The sequence below is a fragment of the Amphiprion ocellaris genome, chromosome 18 (genome assembly GCF_022539595.1).
Source record: "Amphiprion ocellaris isolate individual 3 ecotype Okinawa chromosome 18, ASM2253959v1, whole genome shotgun sequence".
Taxonomy (NCBI): Eukaryota; Metazoa; Chordata; class Actinopteri; family Pomacentridae; genus Amphiprion; species Amphiprion ocellaris.
This window is the reverse complement of record NC_072783.1, coordinates 21,729,837-21,756,524: the sequence shown is the minus strand read 5'-3', so window position 1 is coordinate 21,756,524 and position 26,688 is coordinate 21,729,837. Positions and strand designations below refer to the sequence as shown.

General features: G+C 39.1%; 2 protein-coding genes across 5 annotated transcripts in view; both read left to right on the top strand.

The window, feature by feature from the left end:
• The window catches only part of baiap2l1a (BAR/IMD domain containing adaptor protein 2 like 1a), a 37,834-nt gene extending 24,637 nt beyond the window's left edge, over positions 1–13,197 (top strand). The window contains exons 10-14 of one of the 2 annotated variants that reach the window (XM_023295015.3): positions 270–483; positions 4,906–4,965; positions 5,061–5,214; positions 10,068–10,108; positions 11,251–13,197. In XM_023295015.3, the coding sequence (XP_023150783.2) occupies positions 270–483; positions 4,906–4,965; positions 5,061–5,214; positions 10,068–10,108; positions 11,251–11,323 (542 nt within the window). In that variant the 3' untranslated portion in view covers positions 11,324–13,197. The remainder of the gene's footprint in view (positions 1–269; positions 484–4,905; positions 4,966–5,060; positions 5,215–10,067; positions 10,109–11,250) is intronic. The other variant, XM_023295017.3, reaches the window with a different exon arrangement.
• Positions 13,198–14,689: 1,492 nt separating this feature from the next.
• The window catches only part of tecpr1a (tectonin beta-propeller repeat containing 1a), a 29,594-nt gene continuing 17,595 nt past the window's right edge, over positions 14,690–26,688 (top strand). For all 3 annotated transcript variants that reach the window (XR_008599411.1, XM_055004226.1, XM_023295018.3), the window contains exons 1-18: positions 14,690–14,845; positions 17,293–17,532; positions 18,739–18,921; positions 19,028–19,150; positions 19,252–19,371; positions 20,093–20,267; positions 20,360–20,460; positions 21,502–21,603; positions 21,734–21,882; positions 22,036–22,637; positions 22,902–23,047; positions 23,145–23,300; positions 24,064–24,213; positions 24,929–25,086; positions 25,190–25,420; positions 25,878–25,974; positions 26,171–26,250; positions 26,380–26,436. Coding sequence is in view for 2 of the 3 variants with exons in the window: in XM_055004226.1 (XP_054860201.1) it covers positions 17,308–17,532; positions 18,739–18,921; positions 19,028–19,150; positions 19,252–19,371; positions 20,093–20,267; positions 20,360–20,460; positions 21,502–21,603; positions 21,734–21,882; positions 22,036–22,637; positions 22,902–23,047; positions 23,145–23,300; positions 24,064–24,213; positions 24,929–25,086; positions 25,190–25,420; positions 25,878–25,974; positions 26,171–26,250; positions 26,380–26,436 (2,855 nt within the window). In the remaining variant the exon portion in view is untranslated. The remainder of the gene's footprint in view (positions 14,846–17,292; positions 17,533–18,738; positions 18,922–19,027; positions 19,151–19,251; positions 19,372–20,092; positions 20,268–20,359; positions 20,461–21,501; positions 21,604–21,733; positions 21,883–22,035; positions 22,638–22,901; positions 23,048–23,144; positions 23,301–24,063; positions 24,214–24,928; positions 25,087–25,189; positions 25,421–25,877; positions 25,975–26,170; positions 26,251–26,379; positions 26,437–26,688) is intronic.

Sequence of the window (26,688 nt, the reverse complement as noted above, 5' to 3'; positions counted from 1 at the left end):
CTACAGGGAAGCCCTTTGTGTTAGATTTTTAAGGGAGAGTTAGAAAATATATAATAAATACCATTCTTGTGTGATCATGGTTACGACATTTCTGCAAAAGAAAACTGGAAAATAGAAAAGCACGATCATCTTATTTACCTCTTAGCTACAAAGTAAACCAGTAAAGTTTCCTAAATAGCAAACTACTCTTCTTTCATAGATTTTGACAGATAACTGACATGATTGTGATAATTCTAATCTCTGTTGTTTTGAATCTTTTCTGCCTCCAGACCAGGGCAGCCTCGGCGACGGCAGTCTGTCCCGGTCCACATCCCAGTCGTCTGGTCTCAACATGGGCAGGAGGACCCGGGTCAGGACCATTTTTCCTCACACGGCGGGCAACAACGACACACTCCTCAGCTTCGATGACGGCGACATCATCGCTCTGCTCATCCAGGAGGAGAAGGACGGCTGGCTGTATGGAGAGCTGGAGAAGACACAGCAGTGAGTCTTTAAATACTCATGTATTCAGTATTCATGTGTTGATGACTTGGACCTTTTACCTTGTGTTTAATTTATCTGGAAATAGAAATGTTTTATTGTTCATTTTTGCATCCCAGTTTACCCATCTGTTCATTCATCTCTGTATCTCTGGTTCAGTTTATCTCTGGTTAAGAATAAGTTTGTTGATACTAAAGTTTTCTTACTGTCCACAAATCCCAAACCCACTATGAACCGATCTTCCTTATAGGTGTAACGCTGGCATATGTTAACATTACCTAATAATTTACTGAATCTATTTTGAGTTGTGTGCAAACAGCACGGGGACAGCTTTGCCTGGAATCATGTGTACTTTTCAAAGTCCATACCAAACCATACACGGCTTCCCAAACAGCAAAACCCAAGTTTAAAGATCAATTCACTTTACTGTGCATCACTCTGCCCAATCTCAACTAGATCCAACAGTGCAGGGTGTAATATGCAGAATATATCTGTAATTATGAAATCAATAACCATGAATGAAATCACGTAAAAAATCGAACTACACTAATGTGTCCACAGGATCACCCATTCATTGTCTATGTGAAACGCACCGCATTGCATGCTGGTTGCGTTGCAGCACGTTTCAAGCTGCGTTCCAGTGCGTCTCCCCAGACCTCATTTGCATAAAGTAGACTTGACTTCTACTTTATGCAAATTCAGTGCAGGGAGCAGAGGTCCGACGCATCGCAAAATATTTGTTAAACGTCTAAACTAGCTGTCGTTTAACTAAAACTAAAACAGATTCAGCAGCTTATTTCTCGCCTCAAATGCTTTCAGAGATACTTTTTGCTGAAGTGTTTGTGCAATAAAAGAGAAAGTTTGCGGCTGAGCTGCCATGTTGGCCCGACGTTTCTACCGGACTGAAGCTTAAACGCTGTCATGTGACCAACTAATGGCCCACTACAGTGCTTCCTATGTATCTTCTTTGCAGCTGGCAAACAGAATTTAGCTTCATTACTGCCATCTACTGGGCTGGAGTGTGCATCAGTGTTACCAGCGTGCCAGAAATTAGGGAACTAAGAAAGGTGCGATTAAATGCATTATTTTTTTTAATGCGTTATTTTTTCTGTTTTTTTTTTTTTTTTTTATTAATCAAAATTAAGGCGTTAAAGTCCCAGCCCTAATTTTTAGCATATTTTTAATGGGGACATGTAGAATGGAGGAATTTTGACGAAATATTAGAATTTTAAGGTTAGATTTGGTTAAGTTTCATAATAGAATATCAAGTAACAGGTGAGTAGTTCATGAAATGTCAGAAAGATAAAAATACAATGATTCTTTCTGTTTTTACAGTTTCTGACTCCAGTAAATACAATAAATGTCATTGTGGTGATTTCTAAAAGGTGGCATGCTTTTTGATTGCACTGACAGATTTTGGGCTTCAGAGGGTTGAATTTTAGTTTTTAAATCCTCGTCAGAAAGAACTAAATTGCACAGTCTAGACAAAGTACTGAGAGACCAGAAAATACGTTGTTAGTTTTGGTCTTTTAATGGGATTTGTTTGCAGAAATACAACAAACAAGTATAAAAAAAAGTACGCCTGTGTTATCTTTTATCATTACAGCTGGGTCGGATATTCAGAGTTTATTAAGGCTCAAATAACCCTATCTCAATCTGCCAGAATACAGCTTTATTGTAGATTCCCTCCCTCATATTCTTTATTTAAATGCAATCTAAATACAACTGCTGGCACACACACAAGAGGAAGTGTACTTTCATTCCAGCAAATATGCAGCAGCAGCGGCACACAGGAGTTTTTTACATAGCTCAGGTGGCCTCGAAACACTGAGTATGTCAGGTATGTTCGACATGACAGTTGTAAAGCTTGATCTCTCCCTGTTTCTGCTGCTGCTGCCCTGCCTAACAACACTGAACACACATGCAAATAATCCAGCTGCAGATACCCAATAAAAAGTGAGAGAAATAAATATGGTAGCCAGTGTTTTTAAAAGATCGAGTAAGATGAAATCACATCTTTGTAGCAGCTGTGATTCCAGAGAAAGAGAAAAATGTTCTCAGGTGCTTGTTAAAATCCTTAATATTAATATCCTTAATATATCCTTAATATATTAATATCCTTAATATTCCTGCATACAAACACTGTGATTGTTAGCTTTGTGTGTTTCGTTGCTGAGATTACTTGGTTTGAAAATGTTTACGCACACCAAGCTGTGTTTGTATATGTAGCTAAGTTGCTTCTGACTTGAGTAATTATAGTCATGCAGATCAATTAAAGCCCATAATGCAGGATTATGGAGCGCTTTCAGTCTGTGTCACGTTTCTTCATTCTCACTCTGAAAGAAACGAACAGGAGCCCTCTGTGCTCGCCGTGTGTGTCATTAAGTGGCATTTCAAATTGAAGTGATTTTACAGCAGTCAGAGGTTGGTTGGCTGGACATGTTGGGATGCCTCACAGTACATTCTGTTTCTTAGCAACAAATCCAGTGCACTGGGCTGATAAGCCATCTTTTTCTGTAGACGTGACTTGGAGACAACTTCTGAGTCTTAGCGAACAAAATCTCTCTGTCTGTCGTATATTTCGTGTCTGATGCATGCGTCTGATTCAAGTGTTTTGTCTGCAGCACTGATTCGCAATTATTTTTACTCCCAAACTCTGGAAAACAGATCACATACAGTGTCTGATATGCATACAGAGTGGGGAATCGTTGGTGAATATTTTTACTGTATTATCATGCAACTCAGGCAGGCTGAGACTCACTGATGTGCATCATCTAATGCAGATGGAGAGATTTATTTCTTTAGGTAATTGAATAATGGATACATTTATTATCTTTAATGTATTTTTTACAGTGTTTTATTAGTTGAACTTCTTCTTTTTTCATATATAATTAGTTGTTATTTAGTCCTCAAGGTTTGTGTTTGAAATGGAGCTTAGGAAGAGTAGTTATTGCTGCAGTAACAATTAATATCCTGAAGTAGTTTTTGCTTGTTTTTTGCTCCTGTCGTATTTGACTCCCTGTAAACTCATTCTTCACCAGACTATAAATCCAGCACTTCGATGGAAACAGTACAAACATGCCTAGAAGCAAAGAGACAAAACCCTCTTGGTGTCATTTTTTTGTACAAAAATGGAGAAAACATCAAAACAACATGACCAACATTTTTCCAACTCCCAACAGATGTTACTAACAATGGAAAAAATGGTTTAGTTTCTATACTTTTCTCCTGTCTGCTCTGTGTACAGTAAACACAGCCTGCAGTTCAGCCCAGCAAACCTGAAAAGTTACAGAATTTTTGTCACGTGACTGTTAGTTACTAATGGCTTCACAGTAATGCAGAGTAGTGCAGAATTTTTACCTTTTTTTTTTTTTTTTTTTACAGAATCTGGTCAGAATAAACAATGTATTTTTGGCACATTTTTAAACAAGACATTTGGTTACGTTTCCTGGTGGACCTGCACATCACACATGCTTAGTCGCTTAGCTGTCAGAAAATTGAAAAATCCAACAATTGTGTCAATGTATAATTGTGGGACTTTTTGTATCATAGTTGACAATTTTGCTGTTTTCAGGTCTAAAATCAACATAGCCGCCTATAACCAAACACTACATGGCATTTTTACAGAAAGATTCTTCTAAATATTATGTATAAAACTGAGTAAAATTAAAAGTTATTGATAAATTGTAGTAACACTGTTGACATGCGATAAATCCACACTTGACTCACACACTACTTTATATTAAATAACTAAGAAAGATGAGAAAGAACATACCTTGGAGTCTTGCCAGTCTTTTCCTCAAGAGGAAATGACATCATGTGGAGCAGGTCATGTGATTTGGAAATGACACACTTCCTTGAGAGGTGTTTTTGTAATGGCTAACTTGTACACAGATACAATTTTGTTATTTTCCATATGAAATTTGACATGTTGCCAAAAAAGAAATATCTGTCATGGTTATCTCAACTTAATGAAAAGAACACAATCAAAACAATTTTTTAATAAGCTAATTTTATTATTGTTGAACTAATTAGAAGGTGGCTGTTATTAAATTTGGACGGTTGTTTAGTTGACATTTTAATGATATCATTTTTTATTAATATGTGATTGTTTCTATAATAATTATGGAATTTGTAAAGACATGATCATAATGAATATAAAAAACATTCGTTTTTTTTTTACTTTTAATAAAAATGTATGCAAGATTATATATTGACCCTATTCTCTCTGTCTATATGGTTTTTGGCTCTGATTGATTGTGCAAATTTGGTGATTTTCTGCAAAGATAACATGCTTATCAAACCAGCGCATGTTGAGGTTCACTAGGTTAATAGTAATCAACGAAAAATAAAGAAACCGTATGGCTCCCCGTGTACAAATCTTTTATGACGTTTTTGATATTGTGTTTGTGTCTCTGTTATTAGGCGGGGCTGGTTTCCCTCATCCTACTGCAGACCTTATACTGAGCCAGTGATCTCAAATAGGTAAGGGAACAACAAACAGAATACCAGGAAGTGAATCAAATGAGTTGTTTTGCAGCTGATGTTTGATAGCTGTTTCATATCATGTGTCTGTGCAGCAATCTGGGCACGCCGGTGCGTCGTCTGAGTGTGGTCAGTCTGCCTGAGCAGGAGGAGGAGGAGGAGGAGCCGGTGCTGCTGCCTCCACCAGACTACAGCGACGACATCAACTCCAGGCCGATGATTCCCTCAACGCCCTCACTGCACAACACAGTCAGTAGCAGGACCTAAGTGGTCACTCAACCACATGTTGTCTGTTCCATTGGTTAAATCTGTTTTAGAACCTGCCATCCCGCCGTCATTGACTCTCTATGGATTTATGAAAGATTCAGTCTCTCTAATAGCATAACCTGCCATCTTTGTGCCTTCACCCTGTCTTAGTTTGATGGTTTATTTTCATATCAAACATCTATGACTGGTGAAACTGCTTTTAGTGACCTGTGTGCAGTTCAATGATGCCATTTTGTAGGAATTGTATGAATTTAATTTCCTATTTACCAAAGAAACAAATCATGCACTTTAAGGAAACCACAAAATGAAGAAAACCAACAGGCTTTAGGTTGGGGGTGTTTTACCTGCAACATACTAACATATTGTTTTGTACAAATGACTGTTTTCAACTTCTTTGTTGTCCTTCAAGATGGTCGGTGGTTGTGACGTAAAGAAGCTGTTCTGTGAATGTGGTTACCGCAACATTTTTTTTATTAATCTGATTTGTCATTCTTTCAAACACTAATACTTTACCATCCCACCAAACAAACGTGCTCATCATTAAATATTTGCATTATCCAGTATGATTCATGTATTAAGATTGCGCTGTTTTCTAGAAAAACAACCACCTTCCACTGTTTTAAACTTTTAAAAAAACTTTTAGGTTGCCAGGTACATTTATAAAGCTTGATTTAGCTTTTCTAGCATTTATTATAAGAATATAAGTAATAAGAACAAGAAAATGTGCTTTTATCTGATCACTGAGTTCAAGTTCGTGACGTTTATGAAATTGTACCATCATGCTTCAGTAGTGTTCTCAAGAGCAGCATGCATGATGATATCTGAAGTGAATTTGTCATAAATCGCCCTCATTCACGGATCAAACACTCATAAATAATTCTGCAAATGATCCATGATGATAAAAATACAGAAAAGTAGAATGCATGGCAACAAGAGAATGTTGTCAGTATTTTAGAGACATCCCAGCATTTTGTAAATTATATTTTCATTTCCACTTGGCTTCGCTGTTTTTCACATCCTGGTTGTCCTTTGCACAGTGGTGCTTGGAAGTAAATGCTAAATCAGTGTGCTAACATGCTCACAGTGACAATTCTTACACATTGTCCATACAAGTAATATTAACCAGGTTCTTAGCTTAGCCTAATATTAGTCAATACACACAAAGTACAGCTTATTAGTTTTGCAGAATTTCAGTACAAGCCAACATAGAAAATGTATCTCACTGCTGACATTGTAATGATTTGAGATTTTTAAAAAATCACTAAAATCATTCTCTCTGGAGCAAATTCTGCACTAATCCCAGACACCTAGGCAGAACTCTCTCTCTGATATCAAGCTTTATATTGTGAGTACATAACAACTACAGTCCCTGTTAAAGAATAACAAGCATGGTAGTCAGCAATCCTCAAGTTATTTGATCATCTGCTGTCTTAAAACTTATCCAGCCCTCTTTGTCCTGTTATTATTACTGATCTGGGTGAATCAAAACCCCTCAACCCACTCATGACCTCGACTGTTCTGTTGAGTCGTGACATTTAGCCTGCGAACATCCACGGCTCTTAAAATATATAAAAATCACATGAACAACCTCACGACTAACAGCTCAGAAAGGCTCTGTCCCAGGTGTGTATTTTCAGTATTGTTGGAATTGTCAGTGGGACTGACAATGAGATTTTCTTATTTCCAACTTCACTTCGGCTCTCTATTTCACTTTGAACCACGGATTTAATTTAGAGGAACAGTGAAGGATTCATCATCTGGAGAGAAGCGAATGTCTGAACCATAATTACAACTGATGTTTAAATATTCGAGTCAGGGTCAAACAATACCATCTGTAGAGCCACATTATTATTAAAAGCTAAGATTTTGGAGTTGTCTTTTGCTGTGTTTCCTGACCAGGTCCTTAATATCTGCAAACTGTAGCTCTTTTAATGTCTGTGAAAATTTCCATGCATTAGAAAAGGTCTTGTTTTTCCTTCCTGGTCCAGTCGTCACACGTTCCACACCCAAACTGCAAAATGCCATCACAGTTTAAACTTTTAGTCTGACTAATCATGTCTTATCAACATCTCCTTGATGCACAGTCATTGCCTCCACACCCTAAAAGCAGAGCAGTTGCCAGAAACACACCTCAATTCCTGTAACCAGTTTAAGAAAATATTTAGCTGCATGATTATTTCCTTAAGCAATATGTGGGTCTTAAATGTGTAATGTTTGCATTCTACAGGAGTTTCTTTGCAATTTTGACCGATACAGACACAAATACTGTGTCAAGACCAAGAAGAAAACAGAAAAACTGAAACAAAAAGACATGTGAAAAATGTCCTCAGCCAGATTCTACCAGGTTTTGTTCAAAAATTGAAATGCCAGAGGAAGAGGAGAGAGTTACAGAGGGAGGTACAGAGGACAAGAGGGTACAGACACAATTTCATTTTGTGTTGGCTGATTGAAAATGAACTAGTATCTGTCCAGCCGGCAGACAAGCCCAGGCACCTTCTTTCCCCCTCATCACTGCTGCTCTGCCTGTACTGTTCTCTCTGTACTGTCCTCTGTATCTGCTGCCTCAGGGTTTTACCACGTAATAAACTACAGCGAGGAATATACCTTCCCAACATACATCTCACTTTAAGATTCACACAATTTTACAGCCTGTTTTTTCTTTTTTTTTTAAGAAAACAGCCCAGCAGCGAGGAAAAACTTTAATAATGCCACGTCTGAAAAGTCCTTTAATCCCCTTTCACCGTTTGTTCAGGTGAAGGCAGGTGTCTGACTGAGGGGTAAAGGTGGGCCTTGTCATCATTTCTCTGGGGACTTCAGTTTGCTGAGTTTAGACTCTCAGGCAGTTTTCAAATCCCTCCTCTCCTGCACTAAGAGGGTTTTCTGTTTTGTGGTGCAGACATCTGATAGGCTGGAAGCCCTGAATCAGTCTCAACACAGACAGACAGCAGCTATAGAACAGGGTTCGTCAGGTGTATGATTAACATACTTGTGCAATTATTTAACACATTTGGATGATTAATAATTGATAAATAAACTTGTCAACCTATGGATGTTATGTGAACGGTAGTGCTGACCTTTGATCCATGTACATTACAGTTCAAGTGAAATATGATCATTCTGGAGTCCCTGGAAGATCAATAATTTCACAGTCTTTGTTTAAGTTGGATAATTAAAAGATTTGAAATTTTAACCCTTCTTAACGAAAGTGTGTAACAGCCATTCAATTCAGTGCCAATTTACAACATAAAACATCTCAGGATACTTTACATAGTAAATAAAACCTTGTAGTATTAAATAACAGAGAATCCCAATGGATCCAAACAATTACTGACATTAAGTTTGAAATTTTATGCCATTATAGGCACAAGCATAGCCTTTAACGAAGGCTAGATAGCTTTTAACAAGATAAGTTCATCTTGATGTTTTAATTATGGGAAACAATCTGGAATAGGCTGTAAATGATGAAATGAAGTCACTGTATTTTTCTTAGAATGCTTTCAAATTACACATTTCTATTGCTATATCTGTCAATAAACCAAATCAGTTACTGAGTTTTAGCTCTGTAGGGCTGCTGTTGATGTATGTGACTTTCTGCTAACACTCACCTGTAATATATAGATTTTTAATTCCATATTGTACGTCTGCATGCAGTGAAACCATAACTAATACTAGTTTTGCACTGATATCTTTCTGGCAATTCGACCTGAAGTGATTATTGGTCAGTAAATCAACAGAAGCTTAACTTCAAATTTTGAGTGTAACGATACATCACTATTGATGACAACTGTGATATTTTAAGTATGAAATGTTATTATTATGCTAATGATGTTACTAGAACACATACACTGATATAATAAATAATCCAGCAGCAGTAACTGTATGGTTGATACTATAATGCGGGCACCAAATATCATACAGTATATAATTTATCAGGGTTGTAGTTACAGACTTTTGCTACTTTCTTGCCATAATTACCATGTAGTGAAATCTGATTTTGTGTGAAATACTGTTTAGGATTTGAGGATAATTTATTCAAAAATGTACGATTGTTGAGAAGAGTTTATGCTCTTAAATGTGTGACATCTCCAAGTCCAACTGTGGACAACATCTGGATGTTGACTGCTCTCTAGTGGAGGAGCAGGTTAATGCTTATTTCCTGCAACTGGTAAAATCGATAGTCCTTTAAAGTTTTGTACAGAAGATACAGTATAAATGTATGAACCTCACATCAGTTCCTGTTTATCAGCCCTTATCAGTGATACACATTGAATAGATAAATGATAAAATCTTTGTTTAAGTCCATGATCTCATCTGATCTCTAAAGAAACCAACACACACGCAAACTAAGAAAACTCACGAGTTGACAAGAGTTTCTCTGACATATTTATTAAATACTGTTGCACCCATACATTTTCTTTACAACTTTACAGCATTTAATAAGCATATATTTAGTGTCAGTACCCCTCAGGGCACAGCTCAGGTATTTGTTTATCGTCCCCGCGCTCACTTGGCTCTATGCTGGCGATAAGATTATCGTTGTCTTCAGGTGAGAGAAAAAAAAGGAGCGTGTGTCTCTCCCCTGCCTTTCTAGATTGTCTGGATTCCAGACTAGCTGAGGTCTGAGGTTGTAGCATAACTACATGTCAAGGAGGGAGGGAAGGTGGGGGGACGACTGTTGAAGAGAAATCCGATCGAACCCGTCTGGCGGCTCCGACTCTCTTCACAGATGAAGAGAGGCTGAGTTTTTTTGGTGCATGTGGTGGTGTGTGTTGAATGTTATTTCTCTTTGTCCACTGGGTCTTCAAGGGTCTGTTCTTCTGTGTTTTTGACAACAGGTTTCTTTAGTCAATGGGACTGCAAAGGCTCCTTTTCTAGGGTGAGTGACCTAACTCAACTAACAGACTCACAGATGTCCACAGATGTGTGTGTATTTAAAACCCCTCTCTGGTTAATGTTTAAACCTCTGCAAGCTCATCTCTGTGTATCAAAGTCGCATATTCAGAAGTTTGTTTTCCCAGTAAAGCAAGCCCTTAAGTATTACATGAAACAGATGCTTTGATTTATGACACTCCTTCTGCTCACTGCATTTCAAGCATGCCAGCTCACCTACAACTCTCCTCAAACACTGTAGAATTACTTTATGCTACACTATGGCGCTAAGTTGTGATATTAGAGTGACACTTTAAACATCATCAAGAAATTTAGTCAAATCAACTCATATTTTCTAATTTACCTAATGTAAATATATACTATTTGATCATTTCTAGTTAATTGAAAGAGTAAATACTCTCCTAGGACTCTTGTTTTTTGGAGTTTGAGTAAATAGATATAGTGAAAACTTGCTATGTATCTTTAATGCATGTTAAATTAAGTTGTTTCTTTTCATAATTATTGAAGCAGTTCTTCCCAAGACAAAGGGTAGTACTGAATTTAGTTCTTACACCTACAGATTTTTAATTTATCTCACTGTAACTGGAAGCAGCCTCACAGTTCGTCTGATCCAAAATGGCTTCAATATTAAATAACAAATAAATTCCCTGAACTTAAACACAAAGCAGATCTGTCTGTAACCATTCGTTATGGGACTAGTAGATTCTATATAATATCTCAAGTTTCTTAAACTTCTTTTTTCAAGTTCAGTTACTGTAACTCAGCTAGTTTTATGTTTTCATAACTCATAAGAAGTGACCAAGTGCAGTTAACCCGCATTTGTAAAGCAGCAGAGGAACTTACATTTGAAAGCTGAAAGAACTTAAAAGGATTTACAGTGAACATGTCAGAACTGGACACTGATTCGGAAGGGAAAAAAAAGATATGGAAAGTCCCCCATGGCATTTTGCTCATGTTCGCATAGAAAAAACAAATATTGCAAGTACATGTTAACAGGGTTGAACACTTTATTTTCACCGGAGAAGGTCAATCAAGGTTGATTCATGGAAGATGATGAAAATGAAAAGGCATGAAGGAAAATGATGAATTTGAATTTGATGCTAAACCAAACTCCTTTTCTTCCTGTAGAGGAGGGAATCCATTTGCGACGGTGAAGCTGAGGCCAACTGTCACGAATGACAGATCAGCACCAATCATCTAACGTGAAACAAGACAAATTTCTCACCGCTGTTATGCCTTCAGGGGAATCGTACGACATTGGGACCCCGCGACACTCAACATCACCCCAACCCGACATCTCACCAGCCTGCATGCTAGTCTCTCTGAGTATGCTCTATTAAACACATCCACCGTTTCATGGCACAAGTGTGTGTTACTGCCAGCGTGTGTTTGACATCAGCCACAAAAGGGAGAAAAGATTTGTGCACAAAGAACATGTTTGCATCTGGTTTGAGGTTGTGTTAATAATTCACTCCAAAATGAAACTTAAGGCTTTATCTAACCTCCAACATGTTACTGGAAGTAATATGATGCATTTGCAGTTGCTGCTTCTCAATTTTAGCTGCCACGTGGTTTGCAAATTGCTTTTGTTATGAAGCAGTGGCATGCGGAAGTATTTAGTTTACCTTGAAAATAACACAGCTGAGTAATGACGGAATGCTGTAAACAGTGAGGCTGTCATAAAGATAAAGTCTCCTCTGAATATCACAGTGTCACGACCAGTAAAAACTACTATGTAAGCATATAAAAACACTGAATGAAGTTATGTTAAAAGACCGTACCCCCAAAGATGGGGTTTGATTTCATAAAATCGTAAGAATTATGACTTAAAACTTTACGGAGGTATATAAAAGCAGCAAGAGCTCAGCTGTTTTGAAAAGCAACCAAAAGTGACAGGGCCTTTTTTCATGCAAACTGAAAATGAAAGCACAAGCAAAAAGCAGTTTGGATTCTCCAGTTTCACGTTTCTAGTATACTCAAGCATTTTCCATGCTAGCAATTGCACAACAGTTGTAACAAAAGGGCAATAATGTGGCTGCAGATCACATGCATGATATTGTATGATGTTTTTGGACAAATTTGGGTCATTTCTATGTTTGCATCGACTATATTTGAAGATCTAAGCTACCTTCAGTGGTCTAATAGGGCAGAAACGACTCCACTGATGTGATGATAAGGAGATAAAGCCTGCGTCTTCATTTTCGGGTGAACTGTCCCTTTGAGAGATGCTTACACAGTGTCATGAGGTCGGGTTTGTATTTTGATAGAAAGAGCTGCAGATGTAAACGACTGTGACCTGATAGTGGTGAAGCAGACCAGCACCCAGGTTGTCTTCCTGACTTGCCAAAAAATATATATTATTTCTATTTTTATTATTCTAATTATTTTTGTCTTTTGAAGAGGTTTTGTGATATACAGAGAATTGTGAGAATGAAGGGAGAGTGATGAGCTGGGAGAAGGGTTTGTCTTTTGAGTGAAGGCAAAGCAGCGTGTCCCCGTTTTTAATGAGAAGGCTATTTATATGCAGTAAGTTTGTATGAGACGTATTTAAATAAATATGTATGCAGAAGTCTACGCTGTGTAGGTTCCCCTTTGAACATGACAGCCGCTGTGCTCAATCTGAGCCACGGATCCCACTGTGGTTCAGATTTTCCTGCTGGTATGTATTTTAAATGGGTAAAAATGACCTTTTGATGAAGGGACTTTTTTTTCACTCCGAATGGTTTCACTGTCGTTCCATGTAGATTCTGTGCACAATACCCAGTTTATGCAAAATGAAAACGTACTCACTGGTGGACATTTGAATTGTATGTGAATAAAGTGACTCATTGTACAAAGTATTAACTATTTTGTGAGGAAAAGGACTTTTTTGACATTTTTTTTTGCTTTACCAAATGCACCTGTATGATGAGATGAATGAAACGGTGTATTGACCCACATAGACCCACTGATGTAAGTGAAGCCGTCACACTGACAAAGTTATTACCACATGCTTTCTTCAGAGTACCTTGCCACTGTGTTGAACCATGTAGTCTTTTTTTTCTCAATAAAACATGATAAAGTCTGAAACGATAATTAGTTTTTCCTTGTCTGTCACTGACTTCTTTATTTGACTTTTTTTTTGTCACTCAGCTGAGGTGGGGAAGGTAGTTTTGATCTTGATTTAAGATGAATCTTACTTTTTTGGGCGTTTAGATCACAAACATGAAAGATCCAAGAGCAACTTGCACTTCTGTAATAATAAATTTTGAAAATTGAGACAATAAAACAGTTAAGCAACAGAGAAAGTCATAGTGAGACAACCAAACCAAGCAGTGGTTTCCAAACACCTGTAGTATTATTTTAAAATGATTTAATATAGCAGCAGAATACATCACTCAAAGTGATCTCACCAACAGTAAATATACAGCATGTAGGAGCAGCATATTCAAAGATTTTTTTATCTTTCAGATTATTTATGATGCTATTTCAAATTGGTACTAAACAATAAGGGACTCGTAAGTGAATGACCTCTTTCAAAATGTTACAGTTAATCCTGAATTACTCCTCCAAACTTTTTTTTTGTCTTTTTTTCAAATCTTATGTGCACAAGTTGTTATTTTGCAATGAATGTAAATATAACTGTCACAAAAAAAATTAAGTGTCATTCTTATTGGTGACCTCATAAAAATTCCAACACAATTCCAACACAGCTACCTGAGCAAGTGTATTAACATAAATGCAAGTTAACCCCTTCAAAATGCTACTTTGGGAAATGTTAAAATTAGGTAACCTACAGTTAAATTATCAAAAATAAATGTACAAAATTCTGTGAATTAGTCCTCTAAACTTCTGAAAGCTTACTTTTGTGGTTGGTTTAAAAATCTTATTATTATGACTACTATTATTATTATTATTATTATTATTATTATTATTATTATTATTATTATTATTATTATTATTATTATTATTATTATTATTATTATTATTATTATACTTTAATACTATATAATGAAGCATATAATTACATAATTAATTAATAATTCTACATATATATTTATATTATCATGAAATAATGTGACTAAAGAAATATTCTGGCCTTATTTGTTGCAAGATAACTTACATCCTAATCACCAGTAAGAGTATTGGTGGCCTTATTTAAATGCAGCAGAGCATTGCAGCTCCAACCTAAGCAGGTCAAAAAAAACAAAAAGCTCCTGTGCAGTGTGCAGGATTTTTAACATCCAATAGTGTTTCAGATTAACAGAAGATCTGTATGTGTTATCAGTGTATCCCAATTTGTGACTACAACCTAAGTGTGAGATGAATGTAGTGTAAAAAGTGAAACATTTCCCTCTTGAATGTAGTGGAGTAGAAGTATAAACCCTGAAAGTGCTAATATACAATTAAATTGAAGGACAAAAACTGTACTTTCCTGTGCCCACTGAACGTGACTGTTCTTGTTTGTTTGTTTGTCTGCCGCCTGTTGATCAGTTCATGGTGCTGCAGCGCCCTCTGCTGGACGCTGACGCTGCTAACTCCTGCTGCCTCTGGGTCAGCCAATAGGAACGCAGCACGAGCCGCAGCACTTCCTGGTTCCCAACAGCTCTCAGATTATGATGTGAATGTCAGCAGCCACCGTCCACATTCTGGTTTAGGCTGCTTCCATTCATCTCCAGCTGCTCAATGAACACGGTTGTCTTCCCTCCAGCGCCGGCTGAAGCTTTATGAGAGGGAGCTCGAGGTTTGTTTGAACTCTGTTAATTTGCTATTTGTAGAGAGCTAAGCCTGTAAGCTGCACCAAAACCAAGCCGAGTGTTGTCGTTAAAGCTAAAGCTGGTTTTACTGGACAGTCCATGTTTGTTTGGAGCATTAAAGCTAATATTTCTCTCCCCTGTCATTCCCTCCTACTGTATACTGTCCATTAATGCTAATTTGATAGTGCTAATATACAAATATGTGTCTTATTACAAAAACATCACATATAAACAAACAGTGTTGTATATTTAATAATAGCGTCGTATTTGAAGCTATATGTTGGCATTTGTGATGTATGTTTTCTTTGTTATCATTAAAATGTACACTATAGTGTATGTGAGTGACAGAGGAAACGCCTTTTCGCAGCAGAACAGTCCCTGCTGGTTACCACATAGATGCTGTGAAATGGAGACCACTTGCAGCAGGCAGTGAGTCAGATGTGTTTACTGTCATTTCACATGTTCACACACACAACAAGCTTTAATATCAAGAAGGCAAAATGTACAGGGAGTACAGCGTGGGTCAGTAAGTTAATGCAGTTATGTTGGGTCAAACCAGAAAAATGGAACAAAAAGTGGTGCAAACGAACAGACAGTGCCACTTCAACATGTGATTCTAATTAAAGTTTACAGCTCTGCTCTGCTCTGCTGTAAGAAAATTTTTTAGCCATATATTCTTATTTTCTAGGGCTGAACAAATAGTTGATTATAAATTAAAATCACAATTTAAGACAATGCAATTATCAACAGGCTACTATTTAGGGTATACGTTATGTAGTACATCTGACTCTGGGTTTGTTTTTGTTATTATTATTACTTTATTAAACTTGATTAGGAATGTGCAATACTTCCATGCACCTCCAAAACTAAATCACTTACCGATTTCAGTTTTCCGACAGAAAGACCTTCTTATTTCCTTGTTAGAACTGTTAATTTTTATTCTAATAATTATTTGATTTAATCTAACACCGTTACAGTGTCTATGTTAGATTGTTTTATGTTCTACTCTACAGTTCTCATCCTTGCATTAAAACCTAGATCAGTAAATATTTTTGTGGTATTTCGTAGTAATCTTTATTTACACAGTAAATATTGAACTGTAAAACATTGCATTGCAAATCAAATTACATTATCTCTCACAAAAAAATTGCATTTTCCTCAAATTGTTCAGCTCTAGTTTTTTGGCCACACGGAGATATACGGATGCAAATAGCTACTTACTGCTGAACTGTAGGTTACATGGATTTATACTGCTCATCATAAGTGTAGTTTCTGTTTGAACATTGAAAGGGATACATTGTGTGGTGGGGCTGAGGGTCCTCCAGGAAATCTATGCTTTCTTTGCATGTATCTGTATTGTGATAGATAGATAGATAGATAGATAGATAGATAGATAGATAGATAGATAGATAGATAGATAGATAGATAGATAGATAGATAGATAGATAGATAGATAGATAGATAGGTTCTCAAGATATAACTAAGATAATTTTTTAAATAAGTTTTCATGTTTTCATTCTCAGACCCCATTTTGTAGACATACTTATACTAAAACTACGAATCAAGACGAAAATTTCACAAATACCATTTTCGACTAATCCATATTTTATGATAAGAAAATTTCAAATAAATCAGGCTCTTGATCATTTAAAAAGAAATGACCCATCTCCATTTTTTTTCCTCTGGCTTTCGCTACACAGATTTTCTACCATCTGATCCATGTAGGTTGAATTTGTGAAAATAACACAAATCTCCAAAATATTTCTATACATGTTGTTTTGCAGATTTTATCCTAGTTGCCATATTATTTGAACAGATACATGGTTTCTATCACTCTCCTCCATATCCAAACTCATTGATTCTGTTTGTAATCATTTGTCAACTCAGTTGTATCTACTGAGCTGTTTGTTGCTGTCTTTTTGCACCTTCTGTTCTTAGTCACAGCTCCTCCTTTTTTATCCTTATTACAAACCATGTGGGACGAAAGACTGAGATTTTTTGCTGATCAGACAAAAGCATGCTAACAAGTGATGTCTGACCTTTTGTCGGAGCCCACTTCACTTTCTTTTGCCATTTACTTTTAACAAACCAGCTCCAAGGTAATTTGTGATGGATGAGGTCAGTTATGTTCACAAAGCTGCTCCAAACAAAGTCACAAATTATTACACACAAATTACATAATTCACATTGGAGCGTTATGTTCCTGCTTTTTCGGGTGACAGTCAGTTTTGTTCATTTTAGCAGAAAATACTGGTTTGTGTAATAAATGTTTGTGTGTTTGTAACCTTGACTACAAGGTCGGTTCTGCATCAGTCATGTACTAGAATGAGGTGATGCAGATGGTACTTGTTGTTCCCCTGCACTGTGAAAAAGACACTGAGATCTCAAAGCGACGTGATCAACATTCACCCTCTGTCTTCCTCCTCTTCCTCAGGTTCCAGGTGCAGCCATGCCTGTCTCCCTGCTGTGGGCGGTGGATGTTTATGGGCGGGTCTACAGCCTGTCCACGGCGGGGCAGCAGTGGGAGCAGTGCCGCGATGCCCAGATGGAGTTCAAGCGGGTGACAGCGGCTCAACAGTGCTGCTGGGGCATCGCCTGCGACAACAACATCTACCTGAATGTCCACGCGTCTGACCTTCCTGTCCGCTACCAGGAGGAGACCTACGAGAATCAAGTGGGTCTCTTTCTCCTATCAGCGAGTCGCTGATCACATAGAGTTTACTTCTTTGAAAGAAAAATAGTCCTTGTATAGTCATTTTTAGGTTTTGAAGAATAACAAAGGAAGCAACGGCAGGGTTTCTGCAGGGCATTAAAAAGCATTAATAGTCATTAAGTTGATGTTGGGAAAATTAAAGCCTTAAATGGCATTAAAAATCATTAAATTTGATTCTCATTGGCATTAAAAATTCTTTCTGCAGTTTTCAAGAAAAATATTTGACAATAGTAGTATTTAATTATAGACTGCGATTCGTCGGATATGTGCATCTGCATAAACATGCCAAAGCATTGCGATAATTGTTCCGGCCAGTCGGGTACAGTTGCCAAAAACTGCATGTTTTTAAGGTGGCCGGCAAGACTGGACCAGGTGGAGGAGAGCTGGGAAATGGGGAAGCGCAAATTTCAGCAAAAATGGCTAGAAAACGTGGAATTCAGAGAATGAATGGAGCCCGTGGCTGGTCAGGGGTGGTTTCCGGATTCAGAAATAGTGAAATGTAGGGACAGTTTTCATATAAAAAGCATTTACAAAAAGACAAACCCGTGTAATTTGTTTGAGTTCACAGTCGTGGCATTAAAATTTTTACATTATAGCATTAAAATGGCATTAAAAAGCATTAAATTTGACTGGCTGATTTCTGCAGAAACCCTGGACAGTAGATGTGTTTTTCTTTTTTTTTTCCTGCATTAGTAAAATTGAAAATTCAAGTTCCCCATTGAGTGACTAATAACATCCAGTGTCCACTTCCTCTGTTGCTAACTCAAGCTACTGGTCAGCTGTGTGCCGAGACACTCAGAGAGCAGAATCATGTGAAAGTAGTTTCAGGCAAAAAAAAACCCCAAATACAGTGAAAGTAACTGTATGTGGAACTCAAATGGCAGAAAAACACACACTTCATTACCGTCCTCCTGCATGAGTGCAGCTGTTAGGACCTTCAAGGACTTTGCCACACAGCCGTGTCATTTTTGAGTGCATTAGGGCAGTGCTCTGCAGAGGCCGATCTTGTGACTTCCTCCCAAGCGAACATTCCACCAAAAGTGCTGTAAATTATCTAAGTAAATTTGGGAGAAGAAGAAATTAGTCCGGTGTCCCTTCGGTAAAATGAAACAAAATGATGACCCTGTCTGTGCTATAACACTCCCGGTCTGTCTGTCTCTCTGTCAGAGGTGGAATCCCGTTGACGGTTTCTCAGAGCGTTTGCTGCCGAGCGACCGCTGGCAGTGGAGTGACGTCACAGGTCTGCAACACCAACCTCTGGACAGCTTCCAGCTCCCCTCCAGCAGCTGGGAGTGGGAGGGCGACTGGTATGTGGATGAAAACTTTGAGGGAGAGCCCACAGAGAAAGGGGTGAGACTTTGATGGTTTTTGCTCCTTGCATCCCTCTACTCCAGCATCAGTTTCTGTCCTCTTATTTCCTACTTTGTATTGATTATTCAGGTGCTTGTGTTCGCAGGGATGGAGCTATGCCATCGACTTCCCCGCCACCTACACCAAAGACAAGAAGTGGAACTCCTGTGTCCGTCGCAGGCGATGGCTCCGCTACAGGAGATACAAAGCCATGGACACCTGGGCTAAGGTTGGCGTTGTACTGTACTGTAAGCATGTGTGGTGTGTTCATGTGTGAACGCAGTGTTTTACTTTGTTCACCTGCGTCTCTCTTCCTTTGTGGTCTGACAGATTCCCTCACAGCAGACGACTCTACCAGACCCTTTCAGCGACATCAGCTGTGGAGGATGGGAGATCAGTGAGGAGCCCAGAGGCCGGTTGTCGCTGTGGGCAGTGTCCCTGCAGGGCAAGGTGCAGCTTACACACACACACACACACACACACACACACACACACACACACACACACACACACACACACACACACACACACAAATGCAACATCCACCTTTGTCCAGGTAGCCATGGCAACGTACTTGACATCCTTGTTAGCTTGTAATTTGCACAAATTAAGTCAGTGGTTGTGTGAAAAGAACTGTACTTTACTGTTATTTGCAAAGTGTTACATACACTTCTTCTTATTCTTCCCTCATCATATGATGATATATGTATGTACGTTTTTGACCTTTCAAAGTGTGTGATCTTGTCTGTAGTAAGATCACACACAATCTTTCAAGCACCTCAGATAAACAACTGTGTTTTTATAGCTTTATGCAAATTCTTTTACTCCACTGTACTCCACATCGCTGGCCAGCAGGCAGATGGGTTCCCCCACATAAAGAGCTGGGTTCTGCTCAAGGTTTCTTCCTTGTTAAAAGGGTGCTTTTCTTGCCACTGTCACCTTAGGGCTTGCTCTGGGGGTTCAGGCATATGGGTTCTGCAAAGCGTCTTGAGACGATTTGACCTGAAATTGGCGCTATTTAAATAAAATTGAATTGAATTGAATTGAATTGAATTGAATTGAATTGAATTGAATTGAATTGAATTGAATTGAATTGAATTGAATTGAATTGAATTGAACTTGCTGTTTTGCTGTCATTTGATTATCTACTCTCTCTTTTCTCTCCATTCAGGTGTGGTTCAGGGATGGAATCTATCACCACAATCCTGAGGGCTCCTTGTGGGAGGAGGTCTTTCTCCCAGGGGAAGTGATTCAGATCAGTTGTGGTCCAGGTGACCTGGTCTGGGCCGTGCTGTGGGAAGGACAGCTCATTGTCAGGGAGGGAATCAGCAGAGATTGCCCCAAAGGTAGGCAAAGGCTCACTGTTAGCAGGACAAGGATGTGGTGTGTGTGATTGTGTTTATTTTCTCTGCTGAGAACAATGTTTCCTACACTGCAGGTAGCTCCTGGGCAGTGGTGGAGTCTCCGAGCCCTGATGTGGGAGCGATACACGTAGCTGTGGGAATCAACGTTGTCTGGGCTGTAACCAAGGACAATAAAGTAAGAAAATGCCAGATGCTTGGAACCAATAATGGCTACACAGCTGAAAGTATGTAAAAGAAATTAAATCTATTTTTCTGTGGAAAATTCAAAAGATAAACCAAAATTTAAGCAGAATACATAAGTCCGACCGAGCTGTACACAGTTAATTAGTAGCACAGCCTTCATACAGATTACGGACAAAAAGAAAATCTTTAAAGATACAGAAGTGCTATAGCCCAGTGGCTAAGAAAATAGTGAAGGGTATAGCTTTAAGTGTTATACTCTTAGCTGAGAATTGGATTGGTCTTATGGGATTGACTCAATTCACTGACACCATTTACTAAATATAGGAAACTACCTTAGCAACGACAAACAGACTTCTGTGGTAAACTATGGCTAAATTGGTATTAATTCTGTAGTCAAACACAGAAAATCTTAGTTGAATTAAGTTAGACCTGTTCTTCAACCGATTTGTAGCTCATAGGAAAAAACGTCTGCATATTATCTCTAGGAAAACTGAATTGACCATAGTGCACTGAATGCACTCTACCTGCAAGCTTTATTAGCTTATATGAGTTATAAAGAAACATAGAAACATAGTACTTGCAGCATGTTAACTTGTCTTGAATATGTTATTTTATACTTACATAGTATTAAAAGTCTGATCTGACCAGTGTATACCTGCCCGTTATCACATGATTTACAAAAAAAGAATGACATCAACATTTGAGGCCAGCACAGGATCTAATAAGGAATATAGTGCAGCCAAGTTAGCATACTATTTTTAAATTCTGTGTCTTGGTTTTTGAGCTTGATGTACAAACTGCTGTATGCAAACATTACACTCCACTGTTTGGGCCTCTGCTTAGTAAACGTTAAATAAGTTAGGGTTAGCAGTCTCTGAAGTTGTTCACAACTAGCCTGCTTCTCCCACCAGTGGTTGATAAGAGCATAACAACAGATATTGATATTAACCATAGCGTTTTGTTGATGAATGATGCTGCCATTGCAGGGATAAAACCCATGACCTCTTCCCACCCTACTCTCTTATTTAACCAGGTTTGGTTCAGGCGCGGCGTGAACTCTCACAACCCCTGCGGCTCCGGCTGGATCGGCATGGTTGGAGAAATGATCACCATCAACGTTGGACTGAACGACCAGGTGATTTCTGGCTACCCGACACAGCATACTGGCACAGCTGTTAGAAATAAGCACAACAAAACCTTCCAAGCATTGCATAGTTTTATTAGTATGTGTGAAGGTTTTCTCAAAGTCCTGCTGTTGTGTGTAGGTGTGGGCTATTAACTGTGAGGATCGAGCTGTATACTTCAGACAGGGCGTGACCTCCAGTGAACTGAGTGGGAAAACCTGGAAGGCTATCACTGTTCCTCGAGACGGAGACCGATCCCACTCCAGCGCCAGTGCAAACAGCCTGCAGAGGTGGACACACACTCACACACCACATTAGTTGATTACACACATTAGCTTTCACTGAAAATACAGGCATGTACTCGTCTGCATTTGTGCACTATTAAAATGTTTTCTGACACAATACTGATACATTCAGTTCTCCTTTCTGTCCACTCTTGACAGCGCTGGATGCTATTTCTGTGGTGAGGTGCGTGCTCAGTCGGTAGTCAGCGATGCAGAATCAGATACAGAGAAAGGGTCTGCAGATGGAGCAAGCTGCCATGCCACCTCCACCTCCCCGGAGTCATTTGTTGACGCCCCCACAGACTCATCTAACCCACCCACTGACCCTCCCAAACCCCGCATCCCCAAGGTGACTAGCGACAGCTTCATCTCCGAACTCGTCTCTGATCGAGAACCGGGAAAGAGCTCCAGAGATACTGGATCAGCCCCTCCTGCTGTCCCGGAAGAGGAGAGCATCCCTGGAGAAGGAGAGGTCAAAGCTCCCTGTGCTGGTTCAGCTCTTTCTCCCAGTCAGTCTGGAGGTCCTCTTGATCCGCAGTGGAGTAATGTGGATCTGGAGGAGGCTCAGCAGGCTCAGACCGTAGCAGTGCAGGACACAGCAGACACATGCAGCCTGTCATCAGTAGCCACCTACACCCTGGCCATGGAGGACCCGTATGGGGCAGATGAGCACCCTCTGTGGGCGTGGGTCAGTGGGGGAGGCTGCTCTGTGGACAGTCACTCCCAACTCAACTGGTTTAACTTCTCTATGAACAGTTCATGTAAGTTCAGTAAAGCAGCTCACCAGTTATTGATTGACTGTATACGTTTCAGCTTTTCACTGCATCAGTACTTGAAAGAATATTGGCTGTTGTGGATGTAAAAGAAAGCTCTGACTACCGAGAAATTATTCATTAGCACCTGAATGTAGAGTGATAGTCAATGTGACATCTTAGTCGGGGTTAGTTCTATTTCATTTTTATCTTACACCTGAAGAAACCCTGCATTGCTGTTTGTCACTGACTTTTCTTCCTCTCTTCATCCAGCTTTGGTTTCATCAGTCCAGTCCATGAGTCTGTCAGTAAGCCCAGCCCAGACGGCAGCTTGGCGCAGACAAATCTTCGAGCAGCTCAGTGAAAGGACCAAGAGAGAGATGGATAATTTCAGACATTATGAACAAGCCGTAGAACAGGTACAAGCAGCACAGCAACACACAGCATGCCTTTCATTTGTTTTATCTATTAATATGTCCATTCCTGTCTTTACTTGAACGTGTGCTTCCATCGCAGTCTGTGTGGGTGAAGAAGGGAACCATGCAGTGGTGGAGAGACTGGAAACCACACAAGTGGATAGATGTTCATTTTGCCTTGGAGCAGTTCTCAGGACCAGATGGCAACAAGGACGGCATCTTGTTCATCTATTACAACTATTATGAGGAGAAGAAGGTGAGACAGATCTGTACAAGCTTTCATGTTCATGAAGTATAGATAGATAAATGTTTGACTTTATTTGTCTCTGGGGGGACATTAGATCATCTTACCAACCAAACACAATAAAATATAAATGTCAAGAGAGATGAATGGTGAAAAGAGTTGCCAGTGGATAAGTGGGGATACTGAAAGGTTGTCTGATTATAAATAAGATATAGATGAAGGCATAAAGTGCTGAAAACATTCTTATGTGGTCAGTATTGTAGTTTGGGAAGAGTGAAGAGGGAGCAATAAGAAAGGGAAAGTTATATTTTATTTAAAAGCTGTCCTCATATTCGATAGAAATGCAAACCTTACATTAAAAATGTGCCTTTCTTCAAGAGTAAATTCCCTGTCACTTTTTATATTATGAACTTAAACACACTGCTTGGTCACTCTTCCTTTGGCTGAAGTAAGTGCTTGTAAACACTTTGCAGGCAGATTTCTATTCTTCATATATAATTTCACACCAACGTGTCCTTGAAGACCATTTCAAGTATTTTTTTAGGCTCAATAACATGGGACAGTCATGCAATTCCAAAAACGTCATCTTGCATTTGTTTAATTCTCCAGGTTTTGCTGATATTCAGTAGATTCAATTAATCTCTCTGCCTGTGCAGTGTTTCCTGTGTTACTGGCTACCACATTGTCCCAAATCACAATATCTACATATATTTGAACTGTTTTTGCTTTCTGTCTTCTTTTTCTCTTCTTTCCTTCTTGGTGCTGCTTGTTTAAGTACTTGCATGCCTTCATCAATGAGGTGACCATCCTGGTTCCTGTGCTAAATGACTCCAAACACACTTTTGCCATCTACACTCCTGAGCGGACCAAGCAGAGGTGGCCAATCAGACTGGCAGCTGCCACAGAGCTGGAAATGCATGACTGGGTACGTATGGGAAGAAAAGCATAATAACACACTGGGAGGTATATTTGTGTTAATTATCAGCATATTCTCAAAGCGCATCTAGACTTGTCTGGTGTGAGAAACTTTTGTGTATTGTGCAAAAATGAATAGTTTCTGTGATTTCACAATCTAGACTTGCTGTAGAAACTCTAGACACTCATGTGTCGCAAGTTTCAACTTGAGACAGAACGTGTCACTCGCACCAAAATATAATTTATTACTTGGAAACTTTGTATTCAGGGACCATCACCAGGCTGTAGTGAGGCATAAAACATCGGATGAATCAATGCTTTATAACAACTTTGATTTGCAGAAGCAGACACTTTTTATTTGCTTATATTGGATTAGACAGATTCTGCACATGAAAAATGATTTTCGCACCATCAGAAGGAATCACCAATGTTAAATTGAAACTGTAATATCTCTACTTTCATAAATACGTCTGCTAGCTGAAGTTTACCTCCCTTATTCATCAAAATAACACAACAAAGATCAATTTTAGATGGGGAGAGAAACAACATGGTTTACTATCATTTTTTTTGTTCTGTTTCTTGAAATGCCCACAGGATTTGTATCCACATTTTACTGTTTCTATCATTTGTCTTTTATTGCCTTCTTTCTCCTGCTGCTAATGGCTTCTCATTTGTCTCTCCCTCTCTGATTTCCTGTCTGCCTTCACCTCCCTCCCACTCTCCAGCTGGCACTGTTGAGTGTGTCGTGCTGTGACTCCAGGGGGATCCACGGTCCTCCCTCCAAACAGGCCATCTGGTCCATCACCTGTAAAGGGGACATATTTATCAGTGAGCCATCTCCAGGCCTAGAGGCCATGCCTTACCCAACACCCTGTGACCAAATGTAAGAACAACAGACACATCACTAGACTGTCAGAGCAAGAAAATAATGCCAAACTTCTGATAGATGAGGTGGTGAACATATGAGTTTTCCTTCTTTTGTGCAGGTTCTGGCGGCAGGTTGGAGGCCACCTGCGTGTAGTGGAGTGTAACAGCGTTGGGATAGTGTGGGGGATTGGCTATGACCACACAGCCTGGGTCCATACCGGGGGGTACGGAGGAGGCTTCTTTCAGGGACTGGCCAGCAGCACAGATAACATTTACACTCAGACGGATGTCAAGAGCGTCTACATCTATGAGAACCAGAGGTGGAACCCCGTCACCGGTTATACCAACAGGTACTGTACACTACTCAGACTGGAGTTTGTTTTGTCCCACTTTGCATTTATGAAACACATTTTTGTCAGTAGAAATGATTGCTTAAATGTTTGCAATAATTTGTTTTGTGACCTAATTGTGAGTGTCCAAAAATATCCAGGCTAATGACACGACTTTGTCTGTTGTCTGTGCCGATGATGTGGAATCTATAGTGCGACATTTTTCACATTTCACATCAAATAAATCACGACAGACAGTGAAAATGCCACTCTGTTTGTCATAAGCAAAACACTACTAATATATTTATTTTTTTCCTCTAAACATTTAAACCTCTGCCTTTGCACCACAATACAGAATTAAAAACACACATTACCAGCAACATTAGCTGGAGCCCATGTTGTTTAACTGTTTTATGTGTTTTATTTGAAATGTTAAGTCATTCATAACTTAATTAAACTTGTTTTTTCTTTGTTTTAGAGGTCTACCAACAGACCGCTACATGTGGAGCGATGCGTCGGGACTGCATGAGTGCACAAAAACAAATACAAAACCTCCCTCCCCTCAGTGGACATGGGTGAGCAGAGCTACACACACAGTGGGAGATGCCTTGTGGAGATCTGAAACCAGTTCTGTGGTTCACTGGTTAACCGCTATCCTTCTATTCTGATCATCAGTTTGAAAGCTACAAATATTGTTCTCCTGAATTATCACAGACAAAACGTGTGGCCAAAAATGCAACTGCTTTCACTTCCCATCTTTGCTGATTCCAGGTGTCGGACTGGGCCATCGACTATAGTGTCTCTGGAGGGACGGACAGAGAAGGATGGCAGTTTGCAGCTGATTTCCCAGCGTATGTTTCATTTGCTGTTCCTCAAACCCACCTGCTGTGTCACTTGATTCAAGCTATTCTCAGAGTTATGACCTTCATCTATTTCTTTTCCTGTTATTCATTCTTTCACTTCCCTGTGTCTCCATGCAGGTCGTATCATGGCTATAAAACGATGAAGGACTTCGTGCGTCGTAGGCGATGGGCCAGGTACTATAAAAAGCATCAGTGGCATATTAGCCTCTGCAATATTTGTTCAGCGGGTACACAGTGGTCTGAAAGAGGATGGTACACTTGACATTTGTAATATCTGTTTGTGTATGGACAGGTTTATTATTCAGTCAACAGGGAAGTATAGTCTGATGGTAGCTGAAATTAGTCAGATGGGAAAATCTATTTTTTTATTCGTAGAAGCAGGTTTTCTGGGCATCTTACAGTAAAATGCAGCTGAATCAGATGGTC